This window comes from Neodiprion virginianus, chromosome 5 (genome assembly GCF_021901495.1).
Source record: "Neodiprion virginianus isolate iyNeoVirg1 chromosome 5, iyNeoVirg1.1, whole genome shotgun sequence".
NCBI lineage: Eukaryota > Metazoa > Arthropoda > Insecta > Hymenoptera > Diprionidae > Neodiprion > Neodiprion virginianus.
Window position 1 is genome coordinate 23,082,600 of NC_060881.1, and position 26,161 is coordinate 23,108,760.

Below are 26,161 nucleotides of genomic sequence, written 5' to 3' on the forward strand. Positions count from 1 at the left end.
TCAGCTCGTTCGTTGCCGGTATTAACCAGCTGCAGAATGTTGCGGAATGCGAGCGGTTAATTACACACGCGAGGACAATAATTATTCATCGAGGGGGGATCCATTTTCAACAAAAAATTCTCCCCAACTTCGTTATTAGGCGTCAAAAAGATGAAGATCGTATAAGGATAAGATCGGAAGCATTGGCTAAAAAGAAACCTACGTTAACTATTACAGTCTTACTAATAATAATTGATGGATTAACTTCGAAAGCTGTACATGAACATCCACAGCTTTGAAAATCAATAGAAAATCTCATTGCACGCTTCTGGGAATGATATTAAAGCCGAAAGACTAGTTAATTATCCAATAATTCAAATTTCACTCCTTGTCGAAGCATCGAGGTATTGAGACTTGAAAAAAATGCGAGATACATGTATTCAAGGCATATGTTGAACGATTAAACGAATCGCTCAAATCGTTTCAAGGATTTCAATAGCATTCTGATATTTTTCAATTAAAAACATTCAGCGAGTTGGCGGGGGATAAATTGGCAAATTTTATCCCACCAAAATAAATCCACTTTCAACATAGTGCGGTGATTTTGCCAAGAGAATAATGACGTTCGTATGAAACTGGAAGTACAGATCGTGCAGCTGGCAAGACAGATTGTGTGTTCAATCCGGCGTCAGAAACGACATTAACCAACCCATACCTGCCTGCATTAGCTTTCATCCTTCACCCCCAAAAGCTCGCACGCCTCGCGTCCCTTTCGCCTCCCCCCCTCATCCCTTCAACCCCAGGTTGATATCACCATTTTACCGAGCACTTGTTTATCGAACAAATTATTGAAATGCCATGCAAACGGTATGCGCAAACATGTACTAACAGAGCAGAACAAAACTGAGCACTCCTCTCTCTCTCTCTCTCTTTCTCTCTCTCTTGGCTTACGTCTGGCACACACATACCGATGATCCTTTCTTCCTCCCTCGGTGTATTTTTTGTGTATCACGTTTACCACTCCAAGTTTTAACTACGTTCCCATTATGCAAAGTGATTGGCAATTCATGCCGAAAATAAGTAACGCAGACACGCAATGTTCTAGTTCGTATAAAGAATTGCAACGACTGTAAAAATGAACGTATTATGTCGATATCTTGATGTGATTTTTTCTTCTTTTTTTTTTTTACCATAGAACTATAGAATAGAACAATATCGAACAAATTCTCTTTTGTTGTTTAAACAAGAGATGGCGCCCAATGTTTACAACCAATTTGTAAACCATTTCGATAGACTAAAAGGCTTAGGTTTCTTTCCACCTTTGCAAGACCGCATAATCACATTCGTAGCCTTCCAAAGGCACGAATACTTAGGTTTCTCATTTGCAAGTAAGTAAAAATCAAATATGAGAATGAGCTTCCCATGAATTGATTTTCCATTATATCACTGTGGATTTCAAGAATACGCGCAAAAAAGAAAAAAAAGAAAAAAAAAAAAACAACCATAATAATAATTCGCTGAAAATGAAATCGATAAACGATTTGTAGTGTAATTTGAGTCACGAAACTTTTTCGCGAGTTTGAAGTTAGCAGCTTTAACGTAACGAGACATTGAGAAAGAAATCGCAAAATTACAATTTTAGAATAAATTTGGGTGAGTTGAGTCGGGCTTTTGCCAAGTGTGAGAATTTTTTATTTTGTTACGGTTCGCTGATTTTTGGACAATTTTTAGAATGTGATAATACGATTTTTCAGCCCCATGTAATTTCACGGATCACAAGCGGCTAACCAGCGGCAAATTTAAGTACTTGTCACTAACATTTAAATTAAAACTCTGTCTATAATTTCGACAACAAATGAATGAAAATATGAATGAAAGTAATAATTATACGTGTACCAACCGTGTCTGTGATTATCCGGCGAATTCTTTTTCATCGGCCGGCTCGATCGTCTCGATCACTCATTACACAGCCGCAGGAAAGATCAAAACGATCATCGAAACGTATGAAATCGAACCAATTCAAGAATTACTCTAAAAATCAGATGACTGTCACTGTCAGTTCGGTTGAAATCGTAAGTCTATGGAATTAGCGTTAAAGAGAGCGATTGTAATTTTGACGACAGTTATGAAGGATTTGACTACGAAGATGGAAAATCTGATCGAGAATTAATTAGGAGGGATTTGAAGATCGTCTCTCGGGAGAAGTCGCGCATCTCTGAGAGTTGAGAAATAAAGAAGACGACGTGAAACTCGAAAGTGGGAAAAAAAGACACGAAGAACCCTCAGCTGGCACGATAATTATGCAAAACTCATATTTCTGCAGAAGCGAGAATAAAAGAGGGCAGAGAGAAATTAAATCGGCAGGTGGTCTTCTAATCGAATACGTAACGTGCTTCTTGGAGAGAATGAGAAAAGAAGCCGGAGATCACGATTAGTTACATCTTCGACTCCAACTTTCGAAAGACCAACGATGTATGAGCACGCGTCATAATATCTTTTCACCAGACTATGGATGAGAGAAAAAATATTCAACCGTCACAAGACAATTAACACAAATTTGTGATTAACTATGTACATGGATTGGGAATAATTCGTCAGCTACAGACACATTCTCATAATGAGAATTAATATTTCGCCCTTATACTTTCTTCGTTCATTATTTTTCCCCCCACATTCCTTGCTCATATTTTCTCTTTTTTCATTTTCAATCTTTGTTCAAAACACATACCTTATATTTGCTCATTGTATGGTGGAAAAAGGTAATCGCCGTATATTAGCAAAAGTCGAAATGAGAAAAAAATTCATACAATATTCTTTTTAATTTATTATATTACAAGGAAACTCTTTTAACTTTTTGTAAGGAAGCTCATGCCTGTCACTGATTTTCGTTGAATGATAAAATTCTGGAATACAGCGAGATGGAAGAATAATCAACGTTTATCAAAAAATAAGGATTTGGATTTTTTTTTTTTGGGTGCTTTATGAAAATAAATATTTGTTCTGCTCATTCATCGCGATATTAACCTTTTGTACTGGACAACTGATTCTCTTAGCTTGCCGCGATGACTCGTACTTGCAGAAAATCGTCTCGAGATGCTGGTTTATCTCAGCGAAAAGGGTCTCGAGTGGAAAGGGTTAACTTCAGATAAATCCACACGAAAACCCGGTAGATCATCATCGGAAACCGAAATTTGAAACTGGAAGAGTCGTGCCATAGCGCAATCGTACTAGTAAAATGAACGACAGAGCGATAATCCAAAATCCATAAATACAAAACAAAAGGCAGTTGCTGAAGTACGTGTGAAAGAGATGATATTTAAAAAAAAGAGAGAAAAAATAAAATACCTGAAGATTCAACGGTAGCTAGGAATAAGATAACAGAAAGTTAAAAGCGTTCTTCCCCTCGCGGGTCTTGGAGAAAAGGATGGAAGATAGGAGGCGCTGTTGTTTGAACTGGAAACAAGATGGCCGCTAGATGGCCTGACAGGGCTCCGCGGTGCTCAGCGATTTTGCCTTGTCGCTGTCGAACTTTGTACGGGCTACGAAATACTTGGTTAGTCGCGAGGTTGAGCGTCTTTGGAACAGTTGCGATACATCGTCGGTAGATGGAGCTGATTTTCAGATTACCGAAGAGAAGGTAGCGAACGTATCCACAATATGCGTAAGTCAAACTCAACGTTGCAATACGTGCGTATAGAACCGAAGTGTGGAACAGGGAAGGAAAGGGAATGAAATTCGCAACTAATTGAAATGCAGAAATGATCCTAGTGGAATTTCATCCCGATGAAAGGAATGCGTTTATTACATAACTCACACCGTTCCCCGCGCCCCAACGTGTTCCAGAATTCCTTCGATTTTGGTGAATATTAATAATAAACTGCCGCGTCACAGCGTTCGCCAAGTTAAAAATATTTCCATGTATACGAGGTGTTAACAACTCTGCGATTCGTTTAGCTGTCGAAAAAGAATTTTGTGTCACAGCAATTTTCAAACATCGGACTGATCGAAACTAACATTTCATTCAAATTGTTAGACAAATTGTTGTCAGAGGAATAACTTAAACCACGGTCGCGTGGTTCAAATGAGATAAAATAGAACCTTTCTTTTTATTGTAAAACGTAAGTGCTTACGAAAGTTTTTTCTGCAGCTAATCTTAAATTCACTCGTGACAAGAGTTGAAAAAAAAAAAATATTGCCTCTGTACGACGAAACTTAATTATATTTTTTGTCGCAATTTTATAATGTCTCCAATTGGTTCTAGAAGCATTAGTGGATTTAAAATACCAAACGGAACATGACTGGCAAAATAGTTCATTCGAAATTACGTATCATTAGAAACCGAATATTCAGTTTGCTCACTTTATTTGAAGTTGCATGAACTTGTTAGTCAAGGAGAGTGAGCAATAAAATTAACTTGGATATGTGATGACAAAAAAAAAAAAAAATCAGATTTCGCATACAATCCGTTTTGATCCTTTCTTTATTTCTAAGCTTTCAACCCTTCGTATTCACACTACCAAATAATTTCATGGTAATGACACTGTATCGATTTTACGCAATCGGTAAAAAAAAAAAAACATGACCGTGAGACAACTATCGATTCGGTGTGGATCAAAAAATGACGGTACATGCTTTAAATATTCTGAATTACGTACGAAAAGTCGGTTTATAAAAATCTAATGGCAACGTGTAAAAAAAAAAAAAAAAAAACCATACACTAAAGAGGTCAATGCGCTAAACGGATACTTTTATTCAAAAAATCACAAGTTTGTCAATTTTTTTTTTCACTAAAATAAGGAGATGGTACTCCTTAGATGTGATACTTTGGAGAAAAAAAAAAAATAGTTGCATAGTGCGCGTTTCAAAAAAGGTTTTTCTTCTTCGCGCACGGTGCTGCTTGATCGGCTGTCAGGTCAACACCGACGCTTGATTCAAGTGACTAACGGTCCGTACTTGAAGGGGATACTTTAAACCCCAGGCACATGGCTACTGAAAACTCGTTTGAAGCCAAAGACTATTATATATCAAGGCCGAAAGTTGATGGACGGATCGATTCTACCCGGTGTGACTACGAAGGGTTAATCTAGATTCATATTATAATTCAGAATCGTTGTTATTATTTATTTACAAGAATATTACTGGTTTCTGACATGAATATAATAATGATATGAAATTACGTAGCTAGTACATGAAAATGTTTATCTGCGTTCCAGATCGTTCTCTTTCCGAGAGTGATTCACAAGGTTCTTTAGTCACGAAAAGCAGCGCTGATCCTTAACCGCGCATACATCACGGCACACCATTATAATAATATATTGTGTAACAAGGAGGCAAACTTTTTTCGGGCCGAGTGTAAATTTGCAATACGAGTCGTAGGTGAGCCGAAGACTAATATTGCAAGTACGCGAGGCGAAAAAAAAGTTGCCTCCTTGTTGCGTGCGATTCTTTATATAACGAGCGTATGTTACGCGTTTTTTGACGAAGCACGAGATATCAAAGAAACGGGCACTTGGCTTTGTTTGATGCTGCATGTGAAAAAAGATCTACCCCATTTTTTCAACAGTGGCCGACAATCGCAGTGAAAATATTCGACATTTACGGTGAGAAGGGTTTGATTCGACGCATTCTGGTACGTAGCTCAAATGCCTTGAGTGTCGTTTGATTTCGCAATGGATCATTAAGCCGTTCCCCGCGTATCCGCGTTGCGGAAATCCGAAAGAGCGACAATGGTTAAATTACGACAATGATAATTTCAAGTAAAGATAACAACAATACAAGATATAATCTTAATGGAAAAGAATCGCAATGAAAACGGTAATAATATGAATAATGATAACGAAAATAATAGCAGTGTCACATCTGTATAAGGGCAATTTCAAGTCAAGCAGGACAGATTTTGAGCTTTGCTGAAACTTTTTTTTACGCAATGTATACGTGAAAAAAGGTGACGCGTACTTTGTTGGGCGTCCGAAAAATTTTTTCTTTCGAAAATTGCTGGATAATAAGTTTTTTGAAAAAGATAGCGCACAGTTTAACTTGGTAATTGATATCCCAGATTTAGTCCAAAATAATTAAGAATTTAAAAATTACATATTAATCGTTCACTTGTCGATAAAAAAAAAGAAAAAGAATATTTGGTAATTTTTGGAGAAAAAATATTTCAGAGGAATGAAGAAATACGTTTTTGCTTTCGTCACATTTACTTCGTTTGAAAAAAGTGTTGATTGACTTAAAACATGCGTGGTAAATTTTTATTCGGTTTCACGACGAATTGCCCGTGAGCGATAAAACGTGAATACGGTATGAACAATATAGTGATGAACTCATGTAATGCATTTACAGCGTTAATGAGCCATTCGGGGGTTTCAATTTTGATTTCAAAACCCGTCGTTCAAAGCTCGTTAAATATCGTGCCTCCAAACTATCCAAACTATTTTTTTTTTTGCTATACGTATCTCGTATTTTTTTATATTGATAAATCCTGAAATGCGATGGCAAAATAACGAAACGGTTCGTTTGAAAATGCAAACCACGACACAGTATCAACAATCTTCTGTTGAAGATGTTTGCTTTTCCAACATAGGTCCATTTTAAATTACCATTTCGTATTTGTAACGGAACAATTGCAAATTCTATTTGTTACGTACTTCAGCATTTTTTCAACCGTCGAATGATTCTCATCAACTGATCCGGAAATTTTTTGATAAATATTCCGATCAAACCAGTTTCAACGATACGTATCAAACACCTCAAACTTGTGCTAAAATCATGCAGCTCCCACTCTGCCAAAAATGTGCATTATAGCGAATGAAAGTTAAGGTGGGATTTCCTTCTTTTTCAATATACAAAATTTTGGCTACATTTTCTCTGGATTTATGATACAGAAATTGTGAAACGACACTTTTTTAGGTTTTTACAGAGTTATCAAAATAATGTTAACGGAGTTGTGAAAAAATAAAATATTTCCAATTGTTTTTATTAGCTGAAAATACATTGTTTCAACCAATATTAAACGGTCCACAGTGCCTACCTAATTGTGCCTAGAAGATTAAGACGTGGATTTTTTGGATGACGAGATTGCTCATTGACTGTGTAAAAATGGCGGGTAATTCACTTGATCCTGGTTCGCCACGTGGCGGGTAAACTTGACGTAGGATGGACATGTGCGTAAGGTGGGCAGCACAAGCGAAACGGGATATTCTCACTCTCGGCAGTGGCCATTAAGTATTTTTGTAACCTGGCAGCAGCTGATGTCGTTGTATAAGTCAATTAAGTACGTCGTCGTTGATAAACGTAGTTTTACGTACTTCTCGTGCGCACACACCTTGTGTACATATACCGGGTTATTTCGTGGAAACGACACATCGGTAATTCGGTATGAAATAAATCCATTCGCATTTATGCAGTTCAGGTTAAACATGACAAAGAAAGTATTTCTGGCTCTCAAAATTCAGGCGTATTTTAGTAAAAATGTGTCCTAATTTGCATAAATGCAGGCAGATCTCGGTAAAATGTATCGCGAATTGCATAAACGTAGGCGGACTTTGGTAAACATGTATCCTGAATTGCATAAATGAAAGCGGATTTTGGTAAAAAACTTGTTGTGAATTGCATATATGCAGGCGGCTTTTGTTGAAATGTATCACGAATTGCATAAACGTAGGCGGACTTTGGTAAACATGTATCCTGAATTGCATAAATTAAGGCGGATTTTGGTAAAAATGTGTTGTGAATTGCATAAATGCAGGCGGCTTTTGTTTAAAATGTATCACGAATTGCATAAACGCAGGCGGATTTAGCCCGTGTTAAATTGCATATGTGACATTTCAACGGAATATTCCAGCATGTATAAATAGGACAGGCCTTTTGCGTATATGCATACGTATATTGTAACGTTTGCAGTTTTGCTAAAGTCGCCGGCTCGTGCAACCTCGTTAGTGCGAGTAGTCTTGGTCCTTGATTTGAACTAATTCAAACTAACGAAGAATCAAACGAACCCCTCTTTTGATCCGGAAGAAAAGTTATAGGTTATGTCTGTACAAAATATCCTGTGTAATTAGCTGAATCGTGAATCAAGTTTCCCCTTCCGCTTTCTTGTTTGAGAACTTACGACATTCTATTACCACAGCAAAAAAAATAAATGTTAAAAGTGAAATTGACTGGTAGGAGTGGTGGCATTGATTGTAATAATAACAAATAATGGAAATTTGTTCGCTTTTCTATCTCGAGAGTGCGCTGCGAAAAAATTATGTTACCAACAAACGTTGGGAAAAATTCAAAAGTTCTACTAACCTTTGGTTACTTTATGAGAACGACCAGAAATAATTGATTATTTTCTTTGCGATTAATCGAGTATAACCGATTATTTTTCAAACTCGACTAATCGACCGAATCGATTATTTTTCCTTGTGATCGGTTTTAATTTTTTATTCCCATGAACTTGCAGTACATCAATTTATGCGATTGAAGTATCAATGATTATCATTGTCTTACTTACTAAGTTCCTATATTTGACACAATAAGTGAAAGATAAATGAATATTTTCACCTGAAATTGAAAATTCTTTTGAACGAAACTATAAATAGCCAAACGACTTTTTTGCTATTAAGACTGCATACTAAAATTTACAAAATGTTGGTTCGATATGGACCGTTCCAAGGAGAAAAAAAAAAACATACGAAATGATCGAGTAATCGATTAATTTTTACCGATTCTATCGAGTCGTGTTCGATTATTTTTTTTTTTCGACTCTATTGATCAATGTATCGATTATATTTAGCTCAGCAGCCATCGCTGTAATAAAAATAAATACTTCGTCCCCCAGTTTGTTTCAGGTTGTAACATTTTGCAATAGGTTGTCGAATAAGGGTCCTTTACTAAAGCATCGAGTGTCAACCCGCCGGGTTGAATTGGACAATAGAGTACCGAGGCTGTCGTGCCTAAGCTCTTGAGTACGAGCTTTTCTACCTAGAGACCAGGACGTCAGTCGTGACTGTCCATCAAATTCGGGATCGAGATCTCCAAATAGATGTCATCGTACACGGATGACTCGGTGCCGTACACATTTATCTGTTTCACCGTTGCTGTAACTACTCGACGCTATTCGAGCTTTATGAAAATTAACCAATAGTGTCGTCAAATAATTTTGTTCGACTCTAAATCTTAATAAAATAAATTGAATTCTAGCCCTCTGGTTTCACACGTATTTGCGCAATCAAAAAGTATAACGCAAATTGATGCGAAGAGAAAAGAAATCATCACGGAAACAAGCGAAACTAAATTTTACATAATTTATCGTATAATTTTTACGTACATTACGTACGTTGACTCTCTGTAAACTACGTGATTCCTATACTTTGAAATTGTATCTTGTATACTCGTAGACAATATAGCGCGATCTTATCAGTCTATACGTGAAATAGGCGAATTAACGACTGCGGTAGACGCGAAGAGAAAAGGGGAGGGTGGGGGGGGGGACAAACGTGCGTAGAAAAACTGAGAAAAAGGCGAAAAAGAAAGTACAAATAAAGGCCCCACACCCTAGAGTCGCAAAACGCGGGGACCAGTTTTTGTTGCCAGAAAATATCCACCGCCCATAACTAGATCCGCGATCCCTTGCACGCACTTCACGTTAATGCTGTAAAAATGTCTGAGGATCATGCAGTGCCACGCCAAGAGAATTGCCTAGTTTTTTGCCACTTGATACATGTACAGGGTGTCTGAGTTTCTGAATCGTGTTCAGTTTGAGCATCTCTGGGAGCGGTAGTAATTCTGTACTGTTAAAATATCGTCTATCCTCACAATTCTACCATCGATAATGAAAACGTGCACGAAAATGTATGTTTCGCTCGTGCTTGGCAAAAATTTAACGATTCGTTGTAAATTTATTTAAAATACAGCAATCTTAATTGCAAAGGAAAGCCATTCACTTGAAGAATTATGTTATTTCCCCGGCTGAGTACACTGAAATAATTACTTCCGTAGACTTGACTTTTTTTCTTTTAAGCAACAGAGTAGAGTATTGACAAATATCGTCAAGATATCGTGCATGAATGTGCAAGACCCTTTTTTAAAGTCAGTTTACGCAATTTGAATTTGAACCTTTTACAGTTTTGTCGCGTTATTTACACCTAACCCAACAAATAAGTGTTCGCTTCAAACCATTACGACTCGAATTCGAATATCTCTTCATCGAGAGAAATTTTTATTTCCGGTTACCGCTCGGTCCTTGAATATTTTCATTTTTTACCACGATCGAAAAATATATTCCTAGGTAGAAAATGAAAATTAGTTTTCTAGCCGTTACCGGAAAGTCTGGTATCCGTTACTATCCTTTCTCCCTACGATCGCTGTTGCTATATTTTCTTGCAACTGTTGCGAAAATTTAACGCTTGAGCAAGAATAAATTGACGTTAAAGCCTTGTTTAACTAAAAAAAGTAGAGTAAACCTCACAAACTGATTTTGCGTTGCAATTACCAAAAAAGGATCGATGATAGCGCAAAATGGTTAGGCGTACCTCGTTTTTCGTAATTCCAACAATATGCGAACAGTCTTTTTAAAGATACCTGTTTTACGCAATTTTTCTAGTTACTGTAACAAATGAAATTTGTTTTCAGTGTTATATAATATCGAACATATGGGTAATTTTATTCTATATTTTTGAAATGACTCGTGTACTCAAATCAACGAGTCTCATTTCGGGACACCGTGTACGTGTTTTTTAGAATACGGTATTTACGCGAGTAAAATTGGCTACCTGATAATATGTCCCCGCAGAAACGTATCTGCTTTTATTACTGCCTGTGTGTGCGTGAGTCGAATTTTTTAACGACGAGTGGGCGGGAGACTTGAACGTCGTACTTCGCGTCATGTCCTTTACTATGATGCGCTTTCAGTTTATTGGAGTCCTCGTCAAACGGACTATTTTTAATTTTATATCATCTCCTCTACAAATATCACGCCATTCGTGCTCTTACGTTTTATTTCGCATGAATTCTTACACGTTACACGTATGACGGAAACTTACATCTCTTCATTCTCATGTTATTTCTTCTGTTTCGAATGAATAATGAATAAATGTGAAAATGTTTGCAAGGAGCTGGTACGAGGTGAGTTCAAGACTCAAGAAAATGAGAACAAAGTCGATTGTACAGCGAGTGTTTTTCCACACTGAGAAAAATTTCATTTGTTACAGTAACTAGAAATATTTAGCAAAACAGGTATCGTTAAAAAAACTGTTTGAATATTGGTGGAATTACGAAAAACGAGGCACGCCTAACCATTTTCCGCTATCCTCGATCCTTTTTTGGTTATTGCAAAATTAGTTTGTGAGGTTTACTCTACTTTTTTATTCAAACAATCGTTGCACAGGCATTAAATTTTCTCAACGGTTGCAAGAAAACATAGCAACAGCGATCGTAGTGAGAAAGGATAGCAACGGATACCAGACTTTCCGGTAACAGCTAGAAAACTAATTTTCATTTTCTACCCGGAACTATATTTTTCGATTGTGGTAAAAAATGAAAAATTACTCTCAGTGCACATATCTCACCCTTCAAGTTAACCGAGAAATTCAATCGCTTGTCTGCATCGAGCAGACTTTTGTTTAATTAAATTCATTAAATTCAATTAGATTACCCGAATTCGTAGCTCCCGAGCTTTGATTAAACAATAATTTTTCCCTTTCGGATCTAATTTCTTTCAGATTCCACATCAATATTCCCATTCATGCAAATACATCCCGTACAGGAATTCGTTCCGATTGAGTGATCGATTTTTTCCCAATGTTCATCCCTGTTCTACACATCTATTTCAATGTTTGAATAATAATTTATCACACCGCTTCGAGAAAACAAAGAGGCTGTTCGCTTTATCGCCTTCCGAGATGCGTCCATGTATACATGGCTGTACGTATGTGGCGTAGAAAAGAGCCCGAAAGGCGATATAAACAATGGAATACCTGCTGACGCGGTTAACGATTATTGCAGGGAAAATTATTATCCGACATTTACTAGTATTCCCATTTTCATAAAGTTGCCTCACTGTCTACTCCGAGAGGCTGGCGTGTTAAAATATTATTAGTCGTAAAAAAAATAATAATTAAACGCGGTTTTACTCGACCGTTATAACCGTCGCGATATTGGTAGCAGATGTATGACGTACTCATATATATATATATATATATTAGGGTGATTCAGAAAAAAAAATTTTTTTTTTTTTTTTTTCCAAACAGGTTCAAAAGTTTCATTTAGGTATACAAAGACACCAGTTAAAATTTTAGATTTTAATATTAATATTTAGGGGTGCCTCATCGCACTTTTCGATTTTCCATAAGAATAACATAGGAAAAATGTTGTTTGCTTCTTATACTTTTTATAAGTAGCTAACGAAGCGTTGTAAAAAAAATCTAAAGACATATGTTTGTAGGAAATTGAATGTTCTACAAAAAAGGTCTCTTGTCAAAATTTCGTAAAACAAACTGTGTCAAAGTTACAGCCTGTCAAAAGTTGAGTTACTTATAATTTGACCTTTTTTGAATGTTATAGCGTAACTACCGGTCTTATAAAAAATTGTACATGAGTTTTTTTTGTAAAGCATACACTCGACTTCAAACAGATGATAAATGATAATTCATTTTTGCAACAATGAAAAAAAAACTATTTTTTACCATTAAAAAAAAAAAAAAAAAATAATAAAACGAGAAAAACAATTTCAGAGCAGATTTCTGCTAAAAATTTTTTTAAAGTGTACGATTTTTTCATTGTTGCAAAAATGAATTATCATTTATCATCTGTTTGAAGTCGAGTGTATGCTTTACAAAAAAAACTCATGTACAATTTTTTATAAGACCGGTAGTTACGCTATAACATTCAAAAAAGGTCAAATTATAAGTAACTCAACTTTTGACAGGCTGTAACTTTGACACAGTTTGTTTTACGAAATTTTGACAAGAGACCTTTTTTGTAGAACATTCAATTTCCTACAAACATATGTCTTTAGATTTTTTTTACAACGCTTCGTTAGCTACTTATAAAAAGTATAAGAAGCAAACAACATTTTTCCTATGTTATTCTTATGGAAAATCGAAAAATGCGATGAGGCACCCCTAAATATTAATATTAAAATCTAAAATTTTAACTGGTGTCTTTGTATACCTAAATGAAACTTTTGAACCTGTTTGGAAAAAAAAAAAAAAATTTTTTTTTTTTCTGAATCACCCTAATATATATATATATATATATATATATATATGCGATACACACGCGATGCGATATTGCGAATCTGAGACCAAGCTTTTCAGAAGCTTTTAGACACTTTTTGCACTCGTAACGAGACGTTTGATGCGGTTATGCATCTACAAGTAGTCGTGTTTACACCGAGGTTCACATCCGGCCCGTTGAAAATCTCATTTTGTCTCGGATTTCCGGCTTTCCGTAAGTTTAACCCTTTGAGTCATAGCCGTAAGTATTCTCACCACCTATTTTACATCCGTTTTTTGTACACTTACACATATTAACCATCGTCGTGCTTAAAATTGATTTCCGTTCCATTTTAAGTTTCACTTAATGAAAAATTACTCGTCCAAAATTCTGAAACTCGCCTTTTTCGTCATCCCTAAAAGCAGAGATTTTTCTGGCTCTCGAACAATTTTCTTCTCATATTCGCAGGAAAATTTTTTCATTCAACCGTATCGCGTATATTTGAAGCAATATTACAAAATCTCTGTACAGATTTATTTTTCTCTACTGATCTTGTTTCACTCGCGCGAATGTCTTCTTTTCAGGTGATAAAAAAAAAAGAAAAAAAAAAAAGAAGTCCGTTCTAACTCCGAGAACGTTATAATTTTGCGAATAAATCGATCCAAAGGTTGAATAAAATTTAATTACGCACGTATAAAAAGAGCCGAGCAACGCTTTTCTCGACTCTCGGATTATTTTCGCTATACGGCGGTGCTTCCGTTGTCTTTTTCAACCACCGCTCTCCACGTTTCCTTCATTTATTCTTCCCCGTGTAAACTCCATTTAAAATATCTACGTTAAGAGCAACCGGAAACCAAGGATTCTCAGCTTTGTTGTGTCGGTCGTTTTGCTCTCGGAAAATCCTATGCGCGGTGGTCCAGTTGGTACGCGTCTTCCGCAGACCGGCATCAACTTCCGGTCGTCTCAAGAGCCTCGCGGTAAGTGCACGATCGTTTTGCAGAGTTATTTTAAACGGCGGTGGAATTCGATTCATCTTCACCGTACAAGTTTCTCGAAATGTTTTCTTCCCACTGTTTCGACATACTCGGATATAGATATTTGCTTAGATATTTGCTTAAATATTTGCGTAGAGAATAATCTAAATATTTACAAAACCATTGTCAGGCCAAAAATTACTTACGCCTGTCCAATTTCGAGTTTTATGTCCATGTCGAACTTCAACAAGTTACAAAATCTTTTCACAATTAATTTCTGAGGTTGATAGAAAAACTTTGGAATGTTCACGCGAATTCGTGAAATCCATAATTATATTAATTTATGCATATTAATGTATTCTCGGTATAAACAAGTAATGTATATTGTGCACAATGACCATTGCAACTGCATTATTATACTTTGAAATATCTATTTCCTTCGATAAAACATCCGATATATGTCTATAATCCTAGATACTAGCGGAATATGAAAATAGGAAAATAAGTATAAATTGGAGCGACTTGATATTGCGAGAAAACTGTAAAGAAGTGGATGAAACTTCGACAGAATAAAAAAAAAAAAAAATGGTCGACCTGAAATTGAGGAAAAAAAAGTGATGACATTGCGATATATAAATGCCGTAGCAAGAAAGCTCGGGATAAGTCTCTTGGGGTGATTTTTGAAGCGTCACGAAGTCTTGCGCGAGTGTCAGCTGGAATAATCGAATTCGCGACTCGTCCCGCGGTTGAAGTTCTGCAAACCAAAGGTTGATAAAATAAAATATAAAATACAATATAATTTATATAAAATAAAATATAAAATAAATATGAAAGAATTTTTTTTTAATTTGCAAAAAATGAAATTGAAATAATTGTAAATAACTAAAAGCATGTGATTTATATTCACAGCAATAAGCTTATGTTTGATGAGTAAAAACAATGCCTTATGAGATGATGAATGAAAAAGGCGCCTCGCTTTGCGTCTCGCTAATAATTTTCAAATAATTGCCGAGTCCGTGAGACAATAATACATTAATTCAAGATAACGAGCAAGGAGAGTATTCAAAATTGCCGTGAACCTTATTGGTGCTCTTTTGAACAAATACAATTACCTTTCGGTAACGGCAAACACTGTAAACGACAGAGAAAAATATTTATTTAAGATTTGCGTGTCGGCGTTTTAGGTTTTTCAAAGCAAACGCGGAGAGAAAATTGATAAAAGAAACTGGAACGATTGTTCTTATTATTTTTATTGTTATTATTGTTTTCGTTATTATTCGTCTGAGCGAAGGAGAATCTACCAGAAAGCCGCAGATATTCATCAACGTTTCTCTAAACTCTGTAGTGGTATTCCCAGCAATTCCACAGTCAGACAACAATCCAAACTATTTCTAACTTCTAGTTGTTCAACTGTACATTCGAGTTTCCTGTGATTCACAGCCTTTTATGCAGCCTGAATTCAAAGCGCGCTTTGTGCCGTTATTAATTATGACCTAATTGTGTCTCGGCGTTACGTTACAGGCGCAACATATACGAAGAGTTGTTTTAGATATCGAGGCGCCAATTTGCAATTGCAATCACGATTTAGTCTCAACTTTACCACGGAGAGCAATTTCTTCTTTCTCGAATTGTGCATTCTAAAAATTGGCGACGTTGTGTAGAAAACAGTAAGAAGAAAAAATAAAATCAAACAAACATGTTCAATTACTGTGAATAGAATTTTCCTTTTCCATTTTGTCGATAAACTTATTCGTTCTATTTTAACCTTTCTACAATTCCTTCGCTTCATTTTTTTTTTCTTTCTTTTTTTTTTATCGTCAAGCACGAATCTCCACTGCCAAATTGTATCCTCTACGGATATAGTTACGAACGATCCGAATAAGACGCAATAGTGAAAAAAACTTTCAGCACTTTTCTCACACGCCTGAGAGTTGGATATGCTACAATTCTAACATTCAACGTGCACTATTCTTTAAAGCAATGAATTTGAATGGTTTAACAATGGAATCGATTTTCAAATGTGCCGGTAGATTTATCTTCGATTTAGAAGAACATGTTCACTTGAAATTTATCAAAATTTCGAATCCCGAAGAGAGCTGAACGGATGAGGAAACGGAAGAAGAAAAATTGTGCTAATTTTTATAGAATCAATCAATGTCCAACGTCCCGTATTGCGAAGGTTTAAGATCCTTCATTTCAGCTCGTGAAAAAAAAATAATTATATTTCTGCTATAATGAATAAAACGAGCAAGTGCGATAATGGATTGAAAATTGAAAGCGAACGGCACATCGTTCCCAAAATATCCACTTTCATACTATTGTCTTGTTTTTAGCGTTTAGGAAGCCGGATTGGGAATTAGATGCAAATAATAAAACAAAATAAATCGAAAAACATAAAAGACAGAGTGGCTACGTAGGTGAAATATAAAAATCCGCGACGGGTGGAACGAATGGGATGCGACATGTTTCTGCACTTAGAATATAACGACGGTACTTTGGATCATGAATTGAATATATGCTAATCAGGGAGGTTCGGTAGGCAGGCTGTAGGAATGAGTTGACGTACAGAGTCTGAGTAAGATGGGACACGATGAGGAACGAGTCATTTGCAAATTTAAAAATCAGCTCAACTCTTATTTCCCTCTCTTTGTTTCCCTCTCGCCATCTTCCGGAACTTTGATTCGTTGTTTTTCCTCGTCCGTACGAATAAGCGCATGTCAAGTTTTTTCCTTGTGTGCGAGTTACGTGAAAAAAAAAATTAACCTCCCCCCTCCCCCCCTCGCCGCTCCTGTGAAAAAAAATTAACTACAAGACACTCGTAAAATCGTACACGCTTTTTCTCATCCCCTCCCATATTCTTTTTAATTATTTTTGTCTGTGCCTATAGGAAGGAAAGAAAAGAACGCGAAAGAACATCTTTCCAGGTACAGGAAACCCTAGAAAAAGTTTTCACTTGCAAAGCTTCCGTTGCAGCGGATGAAAAAAACTTTTCTTTGTACTAACAGCGCGAAGATTCGTTCGTAAGGGTGAGTCGAAGAAAAAATGAAGTTGTGTAGATACTGTTCAATTAAAACTTCAAAATTTGGGAAATTTTGTAGGTCTTCAATTATTGGGAACGTAGATTATGTGATTGGTGAGAAGCCAATTTTTATTTCACTAATTTATCGAAAACTTTTCAGGGGAGTAATTTAAGATACATGGAAGTTTTTGGAAGATCCAATTTTCAACTTTCGCATGACTGGTAAGAATCGATAATAACAGAATGGAAATGTATACAGAATATTATCATGAGTTTTACACTTTACATGTTCAAAGAAAAAGTTTCCGATGTCATTGATGTATATCGTTAAAATTTCCCCGAGTATCTTTTCATTTTAACACGATCGGGCAATTAATGGAACACGATGCTGTCATTTAAATCTTTGGCACGCGTGCTTCTACATTCGTTATTTCGTTTCGAGGTGAAAGAAGACACAGAGTGACCGTACACTTGGAAAATCTGGAATACCTGGAAGTGTCAGGAAATTTCAAAGGGGTCGCGGAAAACCTGGAACTGTCAGGGGGTTTTTAATTTAGTCATGGAAAAAAACTGAAAATATCAGTTTTGTATTATGGGAGTTGGAAATTATTATTTCAGATAACAAGTTTCCATTTTTCGTCGAGAAACTAAATTAGCTCAGACTGGCTTTTTTCTACAATATATTTCTATTCAATTAGAATTGAATTCAAACCGAATACAGAGTTAATAAGCTGAACGATTTAGGTTCTAGTAACTTGCTGTAACTGGGAAAATGTCAGGGAAAAGTAGGTTTTAGATCCTGGAAAACTTAGCAACGTCATGGAATTTTGTTACAAAAAATTTCTGGTCACCCTGATTAACTGAACAGTTTCAGCGAATTAACTTGAATTCAAATATTGACAAGCTGCTTGCAAACAAGTTTCGAAAATGGCATGAAAAATTTCATGATCAATTGACTGTCAAAGTTGCGTCGAAAAATATTGACTCTTGAAATAATTGTACGAATATCGTAGCGGCTGAATGAATAAAACGAGTTTACCTCGAGGCGTTGACTTCGAAGACCGAGAACTAATTTACGACAGTGTTTTTCGATCCGAATAGTACTGTAACAGGAAGGGTAGTTAAGTATCCGGTTTTCTCTTGCTCAGCAGTTCTTGGAAGAACTTTGAATTCTGCTGCATTTACGGGAATATTCCGTAGGGAGAGAAAGAAAGTTCGAAAGTCCAGAAGCCAGTCAGAATTCTTCGGGAAGGGTCAGAGAGGCAATCGTTAGATATTGCGATGAGTAGATTAGTCTACCTGTCAGCCGATTCGAGAAGTGATCTAACATCATATTTCTTTGTCGTTGTTCGATGCGGCGCTTAATTCGTGCAGCACAAATTACAATCGAACGATCATTTTTTTTTCAGTCAACACAATTGAACAATCGTTTTTCTATCTTTGCAAAATAATTTCACAGACAAAGAGTACGATCCGATTTCGCAATCGCAACAGAATCTACGGGATCGCGGTGCCAAACCTTTTCTTACATACTATTGAAACAATTTTTTTTTTCACAACCGTCGATAGATTTGACAAATTACTGTTTAACCTTCTAGATGACGTTCTAATACAGTTTTGACGTAATTTAATATAAGTTACAGCAACATATTCCTGTTATCCTTTCCGTTTCTCTAAACAATGTCCGCACGACGCTGCAACTATGTCTTCTTTTGTTGATAATTTTCGTACAAAGGGCTGTTTTGTTCGATAAATTTTAATTCCGTGGACATCCCCCCCCTTCCTGTTCTTTTGTTTTTTTTTTCTTTAAACAAATGACCGAGGACACCGGGAAACACCGTAAATTTTTATCCAAAGTTTTGATTTAACACGCAAGATTGTCCCACAGGAATTTGTTCGGAGAAACGGTTGAAAAATCGGCGGCAGGATGACGAAGGACTGGGTGGATCTAAGGGGGGAGGGGAAGGAAGGCACGCGGAGATTTGAGGATTGGAAGTAATGATTAGAAGGGTGCGTTTCCGCGGGCAAAATGAGAAGGTAGTTCTCCGCATGCTGAGTAGGCGGAACCGGTGATTGTCATTCAGTTCGTCCACTGCGGGTAATCGCACCTCGCTCATCGTCGACGCGACGAGTCGCCCTCTGATCGTCAGGATTTCATCCCCCAAGCTTTCGCGCGCTAACGGATTGTTCGGTCATCCCCAGTTTCCGGATTTTTCGCGTGTGATTTTTTCCATTTTCTCTCTCTCTCTTGTTTCACTCTTATCGCTATCGTACCAAATATTCCTGCACAGCGTTGCGCGGAGCACATGATTTTGGGGTATAACCGACCTCGTTGTACCAACACGACGATGCAACGTCGCGGCGCCCTTCAACTTTCTTATTACATACCGAGAAAAATTTCATTGGTTACAGTAACTAGAAAAATTGAGTGAAATAGGTATCGTTAAAAATACCAGACGTTAAGGATATCAGACTTTCCGGTAACGGCTATAAAACTAATTTTCATTTTCTACCTAGGAATATATTTTTCGATTGTGGTAAAAAATGAAAATAGTCGAGGACTTAGCGGTAACCGGAACTAACAAATTTCTCTCAGTGCTGGATTGAGAAGGTCCGTACAAATCTCTCTCATTGTTCAGCCTGTCACGTCTTTGCGAGGCTGCCACTGTGGCCGCATTGCGAGGCACATTCACTCTGGAACCGAATGGTCGGCCGAGTTAGGGCCACTAATTTATGCACCTGACTATTAATATGCGAGCTGTTACGTTTCGCGTGGCACAATGCCGAGTTCCATCCGCCATGCGTGTGGCTTCTACGCGGATTCAACGCCGGCCATGGTCATTTAATTACTGCCGTTAGAGGGAGGAGGAAGAATTCTCGAACCGACGAATTAGATTTCGTCCTGTTTCTTTAATCTCTGTATAAGACAGCGTCGACAAGAAATGTCAAGAAAACAAATCGGTCAGTTGATAGCGTTTGGAATGGGATGGACGCTTACCTGATTATAGGATAGATTGGTTCTATTGGGTACGAAGGTCAGGTGTCAAAAAAAAATTTTTATCACCTTGCCGAAACGTTTTGTTATTAAAAATAAAAAAACGCAATCTACTGCGAAGGAAAATTATCTACCGCCGAATCAATTTCCGTACATGCAGCCATATTTCGTCAATCAATATCAACGTCCTGCAATTTTTACGTCAATGCAATTGCGAAGTGTTGTCATTTTATTTGCAATCTATGATACGAAACATAATCGACACCCGTATGCGGGTAGTAGTATGCAGTTGCAGTATGCAGTATGCAGTTGCCTCAATGAAAAGCATGTTATTTTACGCGTTGCTGAATCCTAATTGTGACAGGATCAACAGATTTCAGTAAAGTATCGAACGTCAGCCGCAAATCTTCGACCGGCATTACTTTATCCTTAGTCAGAACGTAGCGTCGGAGGATCGTTGCGGTGATCGTCTTTATCAACATCATAGCGTACTTCCAACCTGGAATTGAAAGAAACTCGTTGAAAGTCATTGCGTCCGTACCTCTGTAATCCTGTTTCAAACTCTGAGCAACATTCTTCGCTTGAAAATACACCAAACATGAAGACGAATGATGATGTCGGAGGATCTCATTGAAACAACAGTATACTAATATGAGATCATTGTCAACTCTTTTATTTTCCTTACCGACACAATTTCTTCGTCCCCCACTAAATGGTAAGTATGAGTACGGTTGTTGTCTCGCGAATCTTTCGGGTAGGAATCTGTCTGGATCAAACTTCAGAGGATCGGGCCAGTATTTCTCACTCCTATGGACCCCGAAAATGTTGAGAACGATCGAAGTCCCTCTTAGAAATGTACGATGACCTGTAAAACCGGTGATCATTTTAGATGTGACCCGATCCACCTTCTTCGAACAATATACCTATCACTTGCTTTTCAGGCCAGTACTCAGATGCGATAGCAGAGAAATGGATAAAATGACCGAAACCTGCGAACCTAAATCAAAATCGTCCGTTGTCGTCCGAGACATTAGGGGCACAACCGGGAACAGCCGCATAGTTTCTTTGATCACTCTCTCCATGTACGCCATTCTCGCCAAGACGTCCATCGTGATGTGCAACTCTTCACTGTCGTCGTTTAATACATGTTCTCCGAAGATATCGCACAGTTCATGGTACACTTTTTCCTGCCCGATTATAAGAAAAGCGACTAATTGTAAGCAGAGCCTTGAAAGAGGTGCACCACACACAATGCTCGTTTCCGTAAGATCACTACGTAACGTATAGTTGAATAACAAACACACCTGAATGTCTTGATGGGATGCCAGCATCAACAACACGTAGTTCATCGTGATGGCCGTTGTATCGCTGCCCTGAAAGAGTACAATTGCGCATTCGTGTTTCCAATTGCGAGTTAACAATGGTGTATATTGTATCTACTGTTCCGTTCTCAATGACTCACAAAACTGACAAGTATGACAATTATTTGAAGCTACGCCGTAATGACAGTATCAAGTGCGTCAGACTTACGGCTGCGATCATCGTATCGACATGATCCCGGACCTCTTTATCCGTCAGCGTTTGGTTTTCGTTGGATAGCCTGAAGAGATTTTCTATCAGTACTTGAGGTCCAGCTGTGGAATCATCTGAACCATGAATGATTAGGTAATTAAAAAAAAGACAGCTACCACACCTAACTCATGCACAAATGGCCCCGGAAATCTACAATTATTTGGGTTTCCGTATGCATTTCATCAAAAGTGTAAAGCAGAAGGCCTCAAGTGCAACTCACTCCTACGAAACAAGCACTCAATCGTGGCACTTTACGACTGTGTCTGGATTTTTTGGTACTTGCCAGCTGCATCTTGTTCTTCGTCGGTTGATAGTCGTTTATCATCAGGCCGGACGATTTCTGCTTTCTTCTGTCGTATCACCTGAAATGAAACATCGGAATTCGGTAATTTATTCTTCGTAGCTTATGCTAATTGTGTTGAACATTCTTATCAATTCAGACGTCTATCAATTGTTGCGCAATGCGAGTACCCTGTTTTCATGCGTAGTCTAGACAAGAACCAACAATTGCTCTAGCATGCTTGTCATTTATAACTTGTAACATGTGGGTTGCCCGTGATAAACGAATCCTTGAACCCTTGGCCGGAACCCAACAGTACTCACACGGCACGAAATATGTCGGAAATATTTCAGAAATGTTCCAACATTTCAGATTCATTACATAATCTCGGGAATATTTCTGAAACGTTTCTGATGTGCAATATAATATTTTTGACATTATGAATATATTTCTGAAATATTTCAAGTAGAATGTCATCACTGAAACTCTCGGATAAGTTTTAGTAATACGTCAACTGCAACGTAACACTTTGCATACATCTGAAATGTTTCAAAAATATGTCACCTGTAACATGACATTCTGATATTTCGAAAAAACTTGAGAAATATGTTATTTCAAATGAAACAGTTTTATTGTTTCGAAAATATTTTAAACAGTTGACGATCCAAACATACCGTATTGAATATTTCTGAAATATTTTATACATATTTAAGGTGCTCCCTAACATTTTCATTACTTTGGACAACTTCATTTGAAACCATACTCCTGTAATATACTATACATTTAATATACTGTGCGACTAAATTGAATTTTTTTTTTTTTGAATACCTAGTTATTTTATTATTGATGAATTTCATTATTGCTTGTGCAGAAATAATGAAGGGAAAATTGGAGAGATTTTCCAAACGGTAGTATAGCGTAGTGGTTAGGACGTGCGACTAGTGATGCGAAAATCTCGGTTCAAATCCCGAGAAGGACATAAAAATGCAAAGTATCACATAGAACTTTGAATAGGCATTTTATTCGATATTTGGGACCATAGATAGGTTAGGGTAATTCAGGAAACCTGCTGTTAATTCAGAAACACGTTCTTCATTTCGCATACTAACCAACCGCATGACGGGAAACACATCATAAATGTTTCAGAAATATTTCTGCAACGTGTCGAGAATGTGTCAGATACGACATGTCCGTATCTGCGTTTGTTACTTAGGAAATATTTACGGGGAATATTTCGCAAATTACTTACGCACGTTCAATATCAGAACGAAAATGTGCGCAACGGTAAAAATGCGACATCAGATTATCGTTGGAAACAAATGTCGAATCTAAATTCATGGTAAAGTGTTAACATCTCGTATATCAGACTTGTCAGTCACGTCAAATTTTCTAATCAATATGTCAAAGAAGTGAATTTTGGACGAATGATTGTTCCGTAATCCGAATCGAAGTTACCCTGCTGCTATTATTCTTGCCTAATTCTCTGTTGAAGTACTGCGCAAAGTATTTGGGTGATACGGTATACTTTTCATCCACAAAATGACTCAACCAATGCTCAATCACCAAACCATGATTGCATTAATGAAGATGTCTCGCACTTACGTTATCAGCAAACTCGTGTATAAACTTTATGTGCTTCCTTTGGTCCTTGCCAAGCTGCGTACCGTAGAACACGAAGTCGGGGTACAGCCAAGGACTAAAGGTTCGTGTAGCGATACTAGCAAACACGCTGTAAAGACAGAATTATTGCACAATTCAAGGGCTTGCATTAGTGAGTTTAACAAAATATCAATCCGTGATTAGGTGTCGAGCTTTGCAAACAACGTGGAATCAAGCGAACCATGTGGAAGGCATTTCAATTGGCTTACTTCCGTAATGCTTCGTCGTACCGACATTCCTCGCTCTCCTGTGCTTTCAAATTTACGCCCATAGCCGTCACTGTGACACGTAAAATATGTATGTATGTAATCGTACCTCAGGCTGGGAAAAGTGTATCGTTCACTTGGGTATAATTGATTTTTTGCGAAATTACAGCCGACTTACCACAGATTGCGTCCAATGTACACAGCGAGACGTATCTGTGTATTTCAAATTCCGATCCGTCCAAGTGCTGCTCCATCTTCTTGGCCAGTATCACTGACTGTGTGGCGAATGTTTTGACGAAAGATTTTAGAGCCACGGAATTGAAGGACGGCTGAAGCAGCTTTCGGTGCACTTCCCATATTGACGCTGAAAGGAAAAATTCTCCAATATTCGGCAACAATTTTGGATATTAACAGGAAACCACCTTCCACGTAGAAAAAATGATTTTATTTTTCTAACATTTTCAACAACGAGTTACTACTATTTACCGTAATTTGATTTCGGTTGTCCGCAATAAAAGTCTTTCACTCGAGTCGACGTAAGATTTATACATTTAAAAAGTGATTCGGGAAACCACTGATTAAATTTCGCGTCACTCGTTATCGAAATCGCACACTTTGCTAGCTCGACGATCTTCGCTGGGACATGAGGCCCATAAGTATTATTCATGTTAATCTGTTTGTTTGAGATATGAACCAACCCCTAGCGAATCTTAAGTTTATTTGACGGATTTTCACTTCGATACAACAGACACGATCGAAAATTTACTGACAATGAGATCAAGGCAATCCTTTCCTGACTCCGATATCTCAGATGAAATTAGATAGCAAAGTGACATCGTTCACCTACCAGGAGCAGTGACTAATCCGTCCCCCACACAGGGTCGTGCGAAGTTGTAGACGTAATGTTTTTCAATGGTCTTCGGACTGAGGAGTATTTCCTGAAATGACGAATCATTTCAGATCCCACTGTTTTATTTGCGTTCGATTATCATTAGGCTACCATACCTTCAGATCTTCAGAATGAGTTGTGAAGAACATTGAATAACGTCCAACGTAGAGTCGGAATAATGCAGGATACATTTCCCCCAGTTTAAATAGGTTCTTTGATGTAGCTGCAATTGCACGTTTTATAGAGTTCAAGTATAATATTATTCGTTACTCGAGATTTATTGACCAATTCGACAGCATAAGATTTTCACTCACACTCATTGCTGCCGACGAAGAGATACACATGGCCTACGAAAGGCAGATTTGGCAGTTCCTCAGCAGTAGGGGGGAATTCGGAGAGCAATACAATCTTCAACAGCTTGACCGCGATGTCGATTATCCGGTACAACACGAAGAATGCCACCGCAAGCGTGGCTACCGTCAAAGAATCCATCCTGCGATTCGGTGAAAACTCGAAACACCGCTCACTTTTTTTTTTTAACCAAATGTGTTCAACAAATTTCATTAAAATCGTCCTGTCGTATTACAACACTGCTCTGTGTTAGTTTCTACAAAACTCACTTTCTTGTCGTATAGTGTTGCGAGTTGAGGGCAGATAAGATTCCTTTCTCCGCTGGTATTCAACTGAATTCTGGAACCTGAATTAAGATTCACCGTTTTTATACGGTTGGGCAATAACGCATCACATGTTACCCCCGGAATGATCGGACATTCTTCTTCCTGTTTGACCAAGGCCGGTAATTGTTTACCAGTTGCATAAAATCAGTGAATGCAATATCCAAATTTACTAGAAGACCTTCGTAGAAATCTGGATTGCTTTTAAACTCCAAATAACCGTGTCTATTGATTGGGTTCATTTGGAAGCTTGGATAGTTTACACCTCGAAGGGGCGCATGCCATAGTATTTGATATTGATTTCAACGTGATATCTCTATGCGTTCCTGAGAAAAAATGTCTTGACACACGGATAGGTAGACGGACAACGAACCGATCTTATAAGGGTTCCGTGTTTTCCTTTCAAGGTACGGAACTCTGAAATATCAACGATTATTAAAAAATCGTAACAACAATAACTACTGAAATAATCCCGCATTCATAGCAGTACATCAGAACCTCGATCAGCCGGGAAGGACAAAATCGGTAGCAAACCGGAAGTACGAAATCATCGGATCATCCGAACACGGAATATTACATGATTGCTGAATGTAGAAAAAAGGCTTTAACGACTCTGCAAGTAATCACTACAGTTCATATATTAAAAATGTATTATTCACGACCATTGAATCATTATTGTATAGCTCAAAAGAAACACAACTTTTATATATTTTG

The 26,161-nt window shown here is 37.4% G+C and overlaps 1 protein-coding gene across 1 annotated transcript; it reads right to left on the reverse strand.

The window, feature by feature from the left end:
• Nucleotides 1-20,408: 20,408 nt before the first annotated feature.
• LOC124305603 (cytochrome P450 4C1-like) lies at nucleotides 20,409-25,265 on the reverse strand. The gene is made up of 12 exons (XM_046765183.1): nucleotides 25,088-25,265; nucleotides 24,890-24,996; nucleotides 24,732-24,822; nucleotides 24,063-24,248; nucleotides 23,888-23,957; nucleotides 23,622-23,748; nucleotides 22,023-22,101; nucleotides 21,698-21,813; nucleotides 21,472-21,540; nucleotides 21,165-21,354; nucleotides 20,853-21,032; nucleotides 20,409-20,666 (listed from the first exon to the last, which is right to left on the reverse strand). Exons 1-12 carry the CDS (start codon nucleotides 25,263-25,265, stop codon nucleotides 20,497-20,499), a joined length of 1,563 nt encoding a protein of 520 aa, XP_046621139.1. The 3' UTR covers nucleotides 20,409-20,496.
• Nucleotides 25,266-26,161: the final 896 nt, after the last annotated feature.